Source organism: Bombina bombina, chromosome 8 (genome assembly GCF_027579735.1).
Source record: "Bombina bombina isolate aBomBom1 chromosome 8, aBomBom1.pri, whole genome shotgun sequence".
Lineage (NCBI taxonomy): Eukaryota > Metazoa > Chordata > Amphibia > Anura > Bombinatoridae > Bombina > Bombina bombina.
The window spans coordinates 62716337-62731942 of record NC_069506.1 but is presented as its reverse complement, the minus strand read 5'-3'; the positions used below and the strand labels follow the sequence as shown (position 1 = coordinate 62731942).

Sequence of the window (15606 nt, the reverse complement as noted above, 5' to 3'; positions counted from 1 at the left end):
AGTTTTAAACAACTTTTTAATTTATTTACTTTATCAAATTAGTTGATCAAATTAGCTTTGTTCTATAGGTATCCTTTGTTGAAAAGGTGAGAAGTATAACTAGGTAGGTTCAGGAGCTGGGAGCAAGCTGCTAATTGGAGGCTGCACATATATGCCTCATGTGATTGGCTCACTGATGTGTTCAGCTAGTTCCCAGTAGTGCATTGCTACTCCTTCAAAAAAAGAATACCAAGAGAATGGCACTGCGGAATCTGTTGGCGCTCAACAAATAACCAATAATAATAAAGCAAAATGGATAATAGATGTAAATTGGAAAGTTGTTTACAAATGTATGTTCTATCTGAATCACAAAACAAAAATGTTGGTTTTCATATCCCTTTAAGTTTTGAGAGAACAAGTTGGGACTTGATTGGCATCAGGCAATTCCCTTACAATGTGCACATTATTACCCTTTATGATTTATCCTAAAATTTTGCACTTGAATTTGTCTCAGTTGGCGGAAACATCCACAAAAAATTGTCTATTTGGCCACTCCTCTTGCATCTATCGCTGTTTTTTTTATTCAGCCTAATGGTGACCAGCTTTACTTGCATTTAGTTATTTGAACCTCTTACAAAGTTCACAGAAAGCCCCTAAATGCAAATTCTACCTTTTGGAATAGACTCCAGACCTTTTACTGCCCAATAGATAAATAATGATGGACCAGCCCACACCTGGTCAAGAAACAGCTGATCAGTCAAAATATTTCATTACTTTTGGTCCATTGAAAACTATTTACCCAATTTAAATGTAAAACCCCTCAAATTAAAGCAGCCTGCAATTTAAAAGGGTCACTAAAGTCAAAATAAACTTTTTTGATTCGGAAAGGGAAATTAATTACAAGGTTTACAGTTACACAGTATTATCTAATTTGCTTCATTCTCTTGGTATTCTTTGTTGAAGAAAACAAATACCTAGGTAGGTTTAGGAACAGCAAAACGCTACTGTAAGCGAGCTGGTGATTAGTGGCTGCACATTTGTTTCTAACCACTTGCTCACCTTGTTCTGCTAGCTCCCAGTAATGCATTGCTGCTCCTTATTTAAAAGTGCTGTTCTACCTGAATCATGAAATACAATTATTTTTGTGTTTCATGTTCCTTTAAACCCAAATTCATTATTTAACTTCAATATCGCACCCCCCCCCCCCCCCAAAACAGATAAAATAACTTTGTCAATGTTGAAATATTACCCCTAACTGTATTGCATTGCATGTGATGGGGATCTAATGGACCCATTGCCTCCCCATACAACATGGTAATCAGAAACAAGAGGGACATCTTAATTAATAGCCCCCCTCCCTTACTCTTGATACATGAGGACATGTATTTTGCACTGGGAATGGCTGAGAAGGCCAAAATAAATTAATTTACGGATTGGTGGAATAAAAAAAAAATTAAATATAAAAAAAGTTTTAACTCTAAGATTTGGTCATCTTATCCTTAATATGCTATGCAACCATCCCCTATACCAGCGGTCCACGAGATGTTGGTGGTCCTTGACACCATCAAGCAGGAATTAATCTCCTCTGATGGTGTCACCCTGGTCGCGCTGCAACTACCTACAGTGACTGGCTGGACATCAGTGAAAACCAATGGAGGATTTAAATTACAATCTCCCTACGCACGTTGCGTAGTTCTTCGCAACTTTCGTAGATTGTATTTTTAACTCCTCCTGCCCGGCGCGCTGCTCAGAGGAAGATGATTCCTATCTAAAGCCAGTAGAGGTTGGTGTAGTATTGGCTTGAAATAGTGGAATTAAAGTATATATATATATATACAAAAAACTCATATTTTTTTCTTCCCTTTACCTGTCTCTCCTAATTCCTTCAGATTGACCTACATCTCTGTTGGTCTTCCTCCCCTCTATCTTTTTTTTTAAATTTTACATATTTTTCATTCTAATAATTTTCCCACGAACAAAGCTACCTGAATTCCAGTAATTGCCATCCAGCCCTATCCCACCAGTATTATAGTAATTGCTGGTAACATCAGTCGTGGTTAGCTCACATCCATATTGAGAGCTTTTTGATATAAACTTAATTTAGGACTCCAATGTCTGTCCATGATCATAAGTAGTTTTAACTGGGGAAGTAACTTGTCAGTCTTGTGGTCCTTTTAAACATATTTATTTTTTTCTCACTTTCTGCCTCTCCGTTTCCAGCTCAAAAGTTGGCACTCACCCTTCATCTGTCATTTGGAAGTATTGTCAGTTCTGTAATTCAGTTAGTTAATTCAAAAAAATAATTCTTAAAAATGTGTAATATACATAATGTAAACTTAGCTATGGTTATACTAGTTATGTACAGTATATATATATATATATATATACACACACACACACACATACATTAGAGGTTTGTACTTTTTTTTTTTAAAAAAAAAAAATAAAATTTCATGTTAGTAGTCCACCGGATTCAAAATTGTGCGTTCATTGATCCCGGAGGTCCGAAAGCTTGGCGACCCCTGCCCTATACCACATGCTTATCCTTCAGCCTAACTCTCTAATGTGATGTGTTCCCACTCCATATTTCCATTACCTCCTTTTTAGTTTTCTAGGAGGGGGACCACCAGAAAACACTACTACACTTATCACCAACAGACAGGAAACCCACAATTTTTCTTTCATGACTAGACAGAACATACACCCCAATAATTTGCTTAATTAGATAATAGAACTACTACCACCTCACAAAAGCGCCAAGTATTATCAAAAACTTTCTCCTTTAGAGACAATAATTCCACACCCAGTGACTCTATACTCCTCTGGGTAGTTAGGACCGTTGCCAGCAGTACGGTTGAACCTCACTGGAGGAGGGGACCCTCTGGGTAAGACGATTCTCGCTTTAGGTGTCCTTTTCAGCCTGCACTGAGAAGCAAGCATAAGATCTGGGATATTATACAAAGCGCTCCAGGAGACGCCATCTGTATCATATCGTTTGAGGTCACATTTTGTGTTTGTTTTTTAATGTGTAATAAAATGTATGAATTGCTTTGACTTACTACGCTATTATTTCTCTCTCTCTCTGCGCTCCATGTCCGTTTGCTGCTAGTCTATTAGGTAATAGGTTGTTTATAATTTTGTGTCTGAATCAGGAAAAAACATTTTAGATTTCATGTCCATTTAATATCTGTGACAACTTCTGCCAGATTGCTACTAAGTGTTCATTATTTTGTTTTAGCCGTTTGCTTCTACTTACCATGCTTGAGATAATAATTAAAGGACTTTAGTAAAATGTGGATCAGGGCATTCCAATTTTATATAGAAGCATTTCAGCAATATTTGTATTAACACAAATGCTTCAAGTAAAGGCTATGGGGTAGAGTTATCAAATGTCGGGCGGACATGATACGCTGTAGCTAATCATGTCCGCCCGACTTCTATAAATGGCAACAGCATATATCATTACACAAGCATTTCTTGCAAAATGCTTGTGCAATGCTGCTACCTGCACATTCACAGCCAATCGGGCACAAGTAGGGTATGTCAATCATCCCAATTGTTGACTACAGTACGGCACGAGTTACGGAGCGGACCGCTGCTTAACTTATGTTTCCGGTGAGCTGGAAAGGCTCACGCAAAAACAGCATCTGCTGCATAATTAATCTACCCCTATGACTGTTTAAGTGAGGTGTGGAACTACCATTGGTGCAGTGGCACCAGACCATACATAGGTGTGTGCAGAATTTGTATTGTCATAATGCAAGTCTATCCCTAAAATTATACAGGGCAGCCTGCATACTACTGCTTACTAGTTACCTTTCAAAGTGGCCCAAAATAGATTTTCCACCTGGGCCCTCTGTTTAGTAGGTCCACTACTGGTTAAAGCAACATATAAACATGCTGATAATGCAACCTGCACCTTTATTCAAACATTCTACAGGCTCAGAGCCCCAGTAGTGGCATGTAATTAGTCAGCGATTAGTTTAGGATATACAAGCCACCAACTTGGAGTAGAGGTGGTGTTTGAATGCTTGTACATGAGTTGCATATGTTGCAGCTTCTACTAGAAATTTTGCCAAGACCACTGAATCGCAAAAATGCATTTATGCGTATTTAAAAATAGACGTCTCTGTAAACATTGCTTTTTTGATAAATGAATGGCGCCACAAACACTGAACAAACCACACACCCTACTCTTAAAAAAAAAAAAATGTAAAAAAAATTGTGTAATGATTGGTGGCGTTTTTTTGGGCTATTGAAAATATTTCACACAAACATGTATCTCACTGAAGGTACCTACAAAGTTAACCAATTTGAAGCAAATTTGTTCATGCAAACCAAAAAAAAGTTACAAGCACCTGAAATACAGACACGTACCCCTCCATAACGAAATACAGACAGAACATTTGGTTTCCATATTTATTTTAGACATATACAAAAAATGATCCAGATCAATTTAATCTTCATCCTCTTCCTCCTCTTCATCTTGGTTGATCTGGAAGTATCTCAACTCATAGCTTTCTTTACTGTTGGCTACAACGCGCAACCAGTCTCGCAAGTTGTTTTTCTTGAGGTATTTCTTAGTGAGGTACTTTAAATACCTAAAAAAAAAAAAAATATATAAATAAAAAAAGTGTAAAGGAATTGCAAATGCAGAGCAATGATTCTTTATTTTATTCATGAATAAAATAAAATCTACATTTCATAGTCAACAATTGAGGGATTATTTAAACTCATGTGCATATTTTTTTTTATACTTTTAATTTTTTTAGTAGGGCTGCAACAACTAATCGGTAAGATTGATCATAAAAATAGTTGTCAAAGAATGTAATTATCAATTAGGTGGTCAGCGATTAGTTGGTTATTGCACAGCACCAGCTGCTTCAATCCAATGAACTCCTGCACATGGTATTGTGCAAACATTTTTATTTATTATTATTTTTTCTATCCGATTAATCGGATAGAAAAAAGATTAAAAAAATAAATTAAAAATTTTTTGCACAATCTTAGTTGCAGTAGATCGTCAGATTAAAGCAGCTGGTGCTGTGCAACTGACCAACTAATCGCTGACCACCTAATTGATAATGAGATTTGTTGACAACTATTTTTATGATCAAAACTTACCGATTAGTTGTTGCAGCCCTATTTTTTAGTATATTAAAAGAAGTGCATATGTATGTATACGACCCATTTGTGGCATTACCGGCCAGGGAAAAATGTCCCACAGCTGTACCGGTGGAAAGTGACATCCACCAAGTAAAATATGTAGGTTCTATTTATAAAATTATATATAAACATTTTTGACATAGATATACTAAGTACTTTTTTTCCTTAAAAGGGACATAACTCATATGCTAAATCACTTAAAATGTGATGCAGTCTAACTGTAAAGCTGACAGGAAAATATCACCTGAGCATCTCTATGTAAAAAGGGAGATATTTTACCTTACAACTTCCTCAGCTGTGTAAAAAGCTATACTTAACCCCTTAATGACTGAGGACGTGCAGGGTACGTCCTCAAAAAAAAAGGCAGTTAACGCCTGAGGACGTACCCTGCACGTCCTCGGTGTGGAAAGCAGCTGGAAGCGATCCTGCTCGCTTCCAGCTGCTTTCCGGTTATTGCAGTGATGCCTCGATATGGAGGCATCCTGCAATAACCTTTTACGGCCATCCGATGCAGAGAGAGCCACTCTGCACCGGACATCGATGGCCGGTTTCGTTGGTGGGTGGGAGCCGACTTGGGAGGCGGGTGGGCGGCCATCGGTGTGCCGCATGACGTCAAGGGGGGCGGGATCGGGGGCGCGCACGGAGGGTGGCGGGCGGGCGCGTGCACGGGGCGGGAGCGGGTGGGAACCGCTACACTACGGAAAATGTATTAATAAATAAGACCTAATCTAAGCACAAAAAGTGATCATGGAGGGGTGGGGGGTTGGTTTTGTGTGGGGGGAAGCTACACTACAGAAACTTTTAATAAATGTAAAAAAAACCCATTTTTTTCTTCTAAACTGGGTACTGGCAGACAGCTGCCAGTACCCAAGATGGCGCCCATTAAGTTAGAGTGGGAGGGTTATAGAGCTTTTTAGGGGGGGATCAGTGAGGTTGGGGTCTAAGGGGGGATCGTACACATCAGCATATGTAAATATGCTTCTTTTTTTTTTTTAAAAAGGGCCAAATACCTTTTATTTTAGTACTGGCAGAGTTTCTGCCAGTACTTAAGATGGCGGGGACAATTGTGGGGTGGGGGAGGGAAGAGAGCTGTTTGGGAGGGATCAGGGGGTCTGATGTTTCAGGTGGGAGGCTGAGCTCTACACTAAATCTAATATTAACCCTGCAAGCTCCCTACAAGCTACCTAATTAACCCCTTCACTGCTAGCCATAATACACGTGTGATGCGCAGCGGCATTTAGCGGCCTTCTAAATACCAAAAAGCAATGCCAAAGCCATATATGTCTGCTATTTCTGAACAAAGGGGATCCCAGAGAAGCATTTACAACCATTTGTGCCATAACTGCACAAGCTGTTTGTAAATTATTTCAGTGAGAAACCTAAAATTGTGAAAAATGTAACTTTTTTTTTTATTTGATCGCATTTGGCGGTGAAATGGTGGCATGAAATATACCAAAATGGGCCTAGATCAATACTTGGGGTTGTCTACTACACTAAAGCTAAAATTACCCCAAAAAAGCTCCCTACATGCTCCCTAATTAACCCCTACACTGCTGGGCATAATACACGTGTGGTGCGCAGTGGCATTTAGTGGCATTCTAATTACCAAAAAGCAACACCAAAGCCATATAAGTCTGCTATTTATGAACAAAGGGGATCCCAGAGAAGCATTTACAACCATTTATGCCATAATTGCAGAAGCTGTTTGTAAATAATTTCAGTGAGAAACCTAAAGTTTGTGAAAAAAATTTGTGAAAAAGTGAACGATTTTTTTTATTTGATCGCATTTGGCGGTGAAATGGTGGCATGAAATATACCAAAATGGGCCTAAATCAATACTTTGGGTTGTCTTCTAAAAAAAAATATATACATGTCAAGGGATATTCAGGGATTCCTGAAAGATATTAAGTGTTCCAATGTAACTAGCGCTAATTTTGAAAAAAAGTGGTTTGGAAATAGCAAAGTGCTACTTGTATTTATGGCCCTATAACTTGCAAAAAAAGCAAAGAACATGTAAACATTGGGTATTTCTAAACTCAGGACAAAATTTAGAAACTATTTAGCATGGGTGTTTTTTGGTGGTCGTAGATGTGTAACAGATTTTTGGGGTCAAAGTTAGAAAAAGTGTGTTTTTTTCCATTTTTTCCTCATATTTTATAATTTTTTTTTATAGTAAATTATAAGATATGTTGGAAATAATGGTATCTTTAGAAAGTCCATTTAATGGCGAGAAAAACGGTATATAATATGTGTGGGTACAGTAAATGAGCAAGAGGAAAATTACAGCTAAACACAAACACCGCAAAAATGTAAAAATAGCCTTGGTCCCAAACGGACAGAAAATGGAAAAGTGCTCTGGTCACTAAGGGGTTAAAGGGACACTGAACCCAATTTTTTTCTCTTTTGTGATTCAGATAGAGCATGCAATTTTAAGCAACTTTCATTTTTTCTTCGTTCTCTTGCTATCTTTTTTTTTTTAAAAAAGAAGGCATCTAAGCTTTTTTTGGTTAAGAACTCTGGACAGCACTTTTTTATTGGTGGATGAATATATCCACAAATCAGCAAAGACAACCCAGGTTGTTCACCAAAAATGGGCCGGCATCTAAACTTACATTCTTGCATTTCAAATAAAGATACAAAGAGAATGAAGAAAATGTAATAATAGGAGTAAATTAGAAAGTTGCTTAAAATTGTATGCTCTCAACCACAAAAGAAAAAAAAATTGGGTTCAGTGTCCCTTTAAAGGGACACTAAACCCACATTTTTTATTTTGTGATTCAGATAGAGCATGCAATTTTAAGCAACTTTCTAATTTACTCCTATTATCAATTTTCTTCGTTCTCTTTCTATCTTTATTTAAAAAGCAGGAATGTGATGCTTAGACGGACCATTTTTGGCTGAGAACCTGGGTTATGCTTGCTTATTGGTGGGTAAATGTAAACCTCCAATAAGCAGCAATATCCATGGTGCTGAACCTAAAATGGGCTGGCTGCTAAGATTTACATTCATGCTTTTAAAACAAAGATAGCAAGAGAATGAAGAAACATTGATAATAGGAGTAAATTAGAAAGTTGCTTAAAATTGTATGCTCTCAACCACAAAAGAAAAAAAATTTGGGTTCAGTGTCCCTTTAAGCTGCTGTCCAGCTGCAGGTAAAAAAAAAATAATAATTAAGAAATGAACTGCAGCCAATCAGCATCAACAGTGCTGAGGTCATGAACTCTTACTGTGGTCTCATGAGATTTTATAGTAAACTTCCTTAAACTGAACAGGAAAATAAGATGTGTGCATGAGGCTCACGCCCTTGCAGGTCCTGGGACAGGCATACTGATTTGCTGCTTTAAGTCCTTTACAATGGGGTGTGAATACTTAGGACATTTGAGGTAAATATTTTCCCTTTCTTTTTTAACATAGAGATGTTCAGGTGATATTTTCTAGTCCGCTTTTTACAGCTATGCTGCATCACTTTCAAGAGTTTCAACATTTGGGTAGGAAAAAAACAAAAACCCACACAATTAAGAGCCGGAGGGCTTCAGTGAGATCATCACTTTAGTAGCATTTGCAGATTATAGGTTTCAGAAAACCCGGTTGTGTGTCCCTTTCAGTTAATCAAAAAAGTTGAGAAGGGAAGTCACACATGAGTTTTCTCCCAGATTTAACAAGCACTGTAATAATTATACAATCCTGCTGTAGACAGCCACCGGGTGCACCTGAAAAAGTGAATAATAATGCCTAGTTATTGCAGTTTTTACTGACACTTAAAAAGGACAGTCTACTTTATAAATGTTATTGTTGGGAAAAAATAAAAATAATGTAATCCCTCTTATTGCCCATAACACATAATATACTTTAACTCTGTGACTAATTTGTATCTAAGGCTCTACAAACTGCCCTATTATCATTGCCATTTACAGATTTATTTTAGCCAATTAGAGCTGACTCATGAATAACTCCACGGGCGTGAGCAAAATGTTATCTATATGGCAAACATTGACTAGCAGTCTCCTGTTGTGAAAGGCAAATAAAAAAAAAAAAAAGCATGTGATAAGAGGCTGTCTGTAGTGACTTAGAAACGGGCAGAAATTTAGTGGTTTAAATGTTATAAAAGTATATTAATATAACTATGTTGGTTGCTCAAACCTGGGGAATGGGTAGTAAAGGCGTTATCTTTTTAAACATTTTGGAAGTAGACTATCCCTTTAACTGCAGCAAAATAGAAACCAATGCTTTTGGACTCATTGAAAGCATTAAAGAGACATGAAACCCACATTTTTTATTTCATGATTTAGAAAGAGCATGGCATGTTAAACAACTTTCTAATTGACTTCTATTATCTAATTTGCTTCATTCTCTTGATATCACTTGCTGAAAAGCATATCTAGATATGCTCAGTAGCTGCTTATTGGTTGCTGCACATAGAGGCCTCCTGTAATTGGCTCACACCTGTGCATTGCTATTTCTTCAACAAAAGATATCTAAAGAATTGAGCAAGTTAGATAATAGAAGTAAATTAGAAAGTTATTTAAAATTGCATGCCCTATCTGAATCATTAAAGTTAAATTTTCACTAGACTGTCCCTTTAAGTGGCAGAATCCTTTTAAAGTTTTCCCCCTTAATTGCTCCAGATGTTAAAGGAAACGTCACATTTGTAATTCTCTTTTCTTGCATTGAATTTGTATCACTACACTTTATTTATACTGTTACATTACCACACAGTGCAAACAAATATGATAGATATATGGATCTCAAACTATCAAATGCCAGTCTAAGAACAACTGCCTGGGATTTACAGATGAGACCTATAGGCCCTATCCGTCCATCGATTAATAAATTGATTATATGTAATATTGCAGACAAGTGATGTAGGCTGAAGTGGCCTTCATACACAGTACAAGGCATGTTATTGACTACATTTTAGTAAGCAGCTTACCACATTGGCTAAACACTTTATATAAAAGACAAGCACTGTAGTAATGCATAACCATATTTATAAATAATGCGTCATGATGATTTACCTAGTCTAATGGTATTTAGGTTTTAACTATCTCAGGCATGGATATAAATCTTATAAATTATGAGTTTTATCCTTTAGCTTTGTCCTACAATATAGTATGTTTATTTTATTACATTGCTCAACAGAATGACGACAAGAGATGGGTGCAGCAACACTTGTAAACATCATTTTGGTCTGCTGAATAATATAAAGCCTTCAAACAAACTATTATATTACAAACTTAAAAAGGACATTGAACACTAAATACATTTTATATAGTATTGAGGTTATTCTCCACCTCTCTCTATTCATGGGTGCTGCTATGTTAATATCAGTCTCACTACATTCCAGTGCCGATGTCTTAAGTATTTAAAGGGACACTAAATTCAAAATAAAATTAAATGATTCAGATAGAGCAGCAGTTTTAAGACACTTGGTATACGTATACTAGTCTGATTGGCTGATGTCTGTCACATGCTACAAGGGGCCAGAAACGGGAGAAAAATAAATCTACTGCTTATTTGATATTCAGGTGTGAAATTTTCTTTTTTATTATGCAATTCTATAGCATTTAGTGGTCCTTTAAGAGTAAATGTAAAGTGTTGTTCATAATTTTGCACTATATGCACAGTTAAAGGGACACTGAACCCAATTTTTTATTTTGTGATTCAGATAGAGCATGCAATTTTAAGCAACTTTCTAATTTACTCCTATTAATTATTCTTCGTTTTCTTGCTATCTTTATTTGAAAAAGAAGGCATCTAAGCTTTTTTTCATGGTTCAGACCTCTGGACAGCACTTTATTGGTGGATGAATTTATCCACCAATGAGCAAGAACAACCAAGGTTGTTCACCAAAAATGGGCCAGCATCTAAACTTACAGTCTTGCATTTTAAATAAAGATACCAAGAGAATAAAGAAAATTTGATAATAGGAGTAAAGTAGAAAGTTGCTTAAAATGTCATGCTTTATCTGAATCACGAAAGAAAAAAATTTGGTTCAGTGTCCCTTTAATGCACTAAGCCTCGCACCTTCTAAACAATTATTTCTATATTTTTAGCTCATCATAGAGCCCTCTGTTTAAAAAATGAAAAACCCCTCCAGCTGGTTACAGCAGTTTTTTTTTTAAAGTGCGTCGCTGTTTTGCTTTCTGATGTCAACCTGCTCAATTGCACTGTTCAGATAAATGTATTACCAAAAATACTAATGCACTGGCCACACTGTTATTATGACAACCATCTTCACTTACCTCTTAGAAAACGGCACCTCTGAAGTAACAGTGATCTTACTCTTGCTTCTCTCAATAGTGACAACACCTCCCCCAAGGTTACCAGCTTTTCCGTTCACCTTGATTCTTTCCTGTAAAAACTGTTCCTGTAGGATTTAATATAAAATTCATTAATCCAAAGATTGGAACAAAAAAACATATTTGATGGGCACAACTAAAAGGTTTCTTTCAGGATTCAGATAGGGTATACAATGTTGAAAAGTATACCTAGGTAGACTCGGGAGCTGGAAGCTAGCTGTTGATTGGTGGCTGCGCATATATGCCTCTTGTAATGTGTTCAGCTAGCTCCCAGTATTGCATTGCTGCTCCGTCAAAGGATAAGAAGAGAATTAAGCTAATTTGATAACAGAAGATTAGAAAGTAGTTTAAAAGTCTATGCTATCTGAATCAAAGAAAATTTGAGTTGTGTGCCCTTTAAAAAGACATTTTGATTCAAAAATGACATGCTCTATAAAATGAGCTTATTTTTGCATCAGAATGTATATCTGCTAGCAAATATTTGCACTGTTTACTTACAAAGTTAGAAGCATCCATGATGCCATCTTCTACAGGGTGAGTGCAGTCCAAGGTAAATTTAAGGACTTGCTTCTTCTTTTTGCTGCCCTTGGTTGCAATTTTCTTCTACAAACAGAATAAAACGTATTTAACAAAACAAACTGAATATATATATATATATATATATATATATATATATATATATATAAAAAAAAAACAATTGTAGTGAAATAAATGTTAATCTTTAAAATAAAAAAGTTAAAGATCCGCAAATGGACATTTTCTTAATAAATGTTCTAGCCATGAATCAAAGTGGCTGCTCTATACAGCAAGTTTGAAAATAATTTGTTTGCATAGATATCCCGAATTTGGCAACCAGTCTAACAATAAACACCTTTAGCTACAAGACTTTGCAGTAGTCTTGCAATAACCCAGAATACCAACTAAAAGTGATACCTTTATGAACACATTAGCACCTTATTTATTGCATTTCAATAGCTAAACACAGACATAACTTGCCTGAATTTACTTCTCCAATTAAAACTTGTTACTGGAGTGGAACAGGCTCGCCATCCTTTTTGCTAGCTAAAATGTGCATGGTTTTGCAGTATTTTATGACCTCTGCTTAGGCTAGTTAGGAACATATGTAGCAGGGTTAGGCTTGTATGTATAGTGCACACTCCCAAAATACAGAATTTGAACACAAATTTTACTGTTCACTTAAAAACCATAACATAAAATGGGACAAAAATTAAAATATGATGCAATGTTTTTTTTATTACTGTGCATAGCTAAATATTTTATATCACAATCTCAAAGTGTTTCACATCTCTTTAATGGGAAATTATATGCAACATCATGACCACCCTTCTTAGTATAGGGATTCTGATGAAAGGAAGTAGGATTTCAGTTTTACAATGGTTTTATTAAAAATTACTGTTTTGGGAGAATGACAGCAGATTAAATTGATAATTTACTGTGGCAAATTTAAGAGTATGTTGTCTACAAAGATGCTGGTAGAAACCCCTATTAGCCTCAATAAAACAATGCGTCTCCAAACCTAGGTTTCCCTAAATTACTAGGATAAGAATGTGTGTTTGATGTCCCTTTAAAACACCACATACTTTGATGTCCGAACCATTAATACATTTTGTATTATCCTGACTCATTCCCTTTTCAGCCTGCCCTACAAAGTCGAACACTTACAAAACTTTTGAGATCAGACTTATATAAAAAAAAAAAAAATGGATCCTATGTCTTTTTAATTAAAAACAAACAATGTTTAGCTGCAAGAAAATCTACTAGCATTCTCATAAATTATATATATATATATATATATATATATATATATATTTTTTTTTTTTTTTAATACACATACACCCACTACTCAACAACAATGACAGCTGCATCTGCAGTATGAGTGACCTATACCCTGCCCAGTTCACTCTCAAGCTACAGACAGCAACACAATTATGTGTCTGTTTATTGAACATTTTGGCCAGGGAATTATTTTATGTCAGTAATCAGAGAGCACATACAATTTAGAAGCCACTATTATAATCTTATACTGTATGTCATAGTTTCCAGTGTTTATTTGGCACAAACTGAATGTTGGCAACAGCTGAGCCACAAAACTAATTTGTAATCCGAGCACTTTTTTTAATTACTTTTTTTTGCATCCAAAAACGATTTAACATTTGCATGTAAAGGATTTAAAGGGTAGATAAAAATGTTCACATCAAGCCTCATGGGCACTGCATGAAGTAGTCCCAGGTATTGGTTTGACACGTGATTATGGAGCACCTATCACGGAAATCCCTGCGCTGCAGAGCGCAAGTAGGCCGCGGGTGGTGACAGCGTTATCTGCTTATTACAGCGCTACGTTATAGCCGTGTGCTGCTAAAGGGGGCTGCAAGCACTTCCAGCTGCCATGGGTCACAACTTCAGGGCCCAGTCTGTATTAAGTCTGTTTACGCCAGCACATTAAAAAGGTATTATCTAGCGCCCTGCTCTCCATTTCCGGTAGCACACTACGAGATACGTGGAAAATGTGTCCATGTTAACAACCACTCGTGTAAATTAGTAATGTCTACAGCCCCTCTGGCTCAGCTGCACCCGGCCAGACCCGACGCACTGCCATGTGTAAGGCGACTAGGCCGCAGCTATCCTTTCCAAGCTAGCCCCCTCACCCACAAACATCACACAGGGATCCTCACACTCCCCTGGCTACACAGAAACCGATAGGGGGGCTGTCAGAATCAATCCGGACCCCCTAAATAAGATATTGCCAAGAATCCCTCAGGAGCCGCATACTAACCACAGGAGCCATGGCGCTCGGATGGCTGAAAGGAAGAGGAAAGCTTTGCGCAGGCGCTAAGTATTAATTCAGCCCAAAATAATCAATTGCAGAGTAGACCGGCAGAGTCGCTCGATTATTGTCGCTGTCTAGCCCTTTATTACATGGTACACACCCTTAAAGGCACATTAGTGTATTACTAGATTTCAAGAGATCTGCAGGGATGCTACATGTTAAACTGTTTAAAGTTCATTTAGTTAGCAAAACTTGCATTAGTTTGTTGTCCAGGGAGATGGACCCCTTGAAAAGCCTCTTAAAGGGACATTGTGCATTAGATTTTTCTTTGCATAAAGGTTTTGTATTTGATCCATTTATGAAGCCCAACTGGGAGTGTTTTTGTAACAATGTATAGTTTTGCTTATTTTTTTTTTTAAATAACATTGTGCTGATTTTCAGACTTGCCAAGCCCCACAGTGTCAGATATAGACCCAGGTCTACAGACTCCTGCTGCTCCTGTTTGTCTAAAGCAGGGGTCAGCAACCTTGGCACCCCAGACGTTTTGGAAATACATTTCCCATGATACTCAGCTAGCCTAAAGTGTGTCTGAACATCAAGGGAAATGTAGTTCCAAAACATCTGGGGTGCCAAGGTTGCTGACGTGGGGGGGGGGGGGGGGGTAGTGTCTGCTTTTCCTTTTTTTTCCAGCCCCTTTCACTGTGTGTCCCAGCCTAACCTCATCAACAGTGTTACACTGGGAACTTCTAAGTAAGTTTTTAAAAGATTTTAGATTGGATTTTTCGATCAGTATCTCTGCATATTCTTATTTATATTAGTGTCTAATACATACAGTTATATGTACACTGTCCCTTTAAATATCAAGTATCTTATTTACTGCAGGCAATATAATGGCAATTTTAGTGAAAACAAATTACATGCTCTAATTAGTTAACACTAGTTAACTTCAGAAGTTACAGTCGTGTAGCTGGTTTGTGGAACTACAGCTGTTGATTGGGTCAGTGGCAGTTTCAGCTTGAGACCAGCAGTTTTCGGCAGCTCACAAGCTGTACTTAAACTATGTGTTTAACATGTTTGCAGGGTCTTGTGATAAAATGACAGAATCTAACGAATTAGAGCACATAATTTTTTCACTATAATGGTCCTTAAAGAGACATAAAACCCACCATGTTTCTGTCATTATTCAGATACAGCATGCAATTTTAAACAACTTTCCAATTTACTTACAGTATATGATCTAATTTGCTTAGTTATCTTAGTATATTTGGTTAAAAAACATACCTAGGTAGGCCCAGAATCTGGGAGCTAGCTGCTGATTGATGGCTGTTCAAAAATGCCTCTCTTCATTGCCTTACTGATGTGTTCAGCTAGCTC

At 37.0% G+C, this 15606-nt stretch overlaps 1 protein-coding gene across 1 annotated transcript; it reads right to left on the bottom strand.

Annotated features, from left to right (window-relative positions):
* Positions 1-4384: 4384 nt before the first annotated feature.
* RPL22 (ribosomal protein L22) lies at positions 4385-14289 on the bottom strand. Its single transcript, XM_053690397.1, has 4 exons — positions 14239-14289; positions 11943-12047; positions 11388-11512; positions 4385-4580 (listed from the first exon to the last, which is right to left on the bottom strand). The coding sequence occupies exons 1-4, from the start codon at positions 14248-14250 to the stop codon at positions 4436-4438; spliced, it is 387 nt and encodes a 128-aa protein (XP_053546372.1). The 5' UTR covers positions 14251-14289; the 3' UTR covers positions 4385-4435.
* Positions 14290-15606: the final 1317 nt, after the last annotated feature.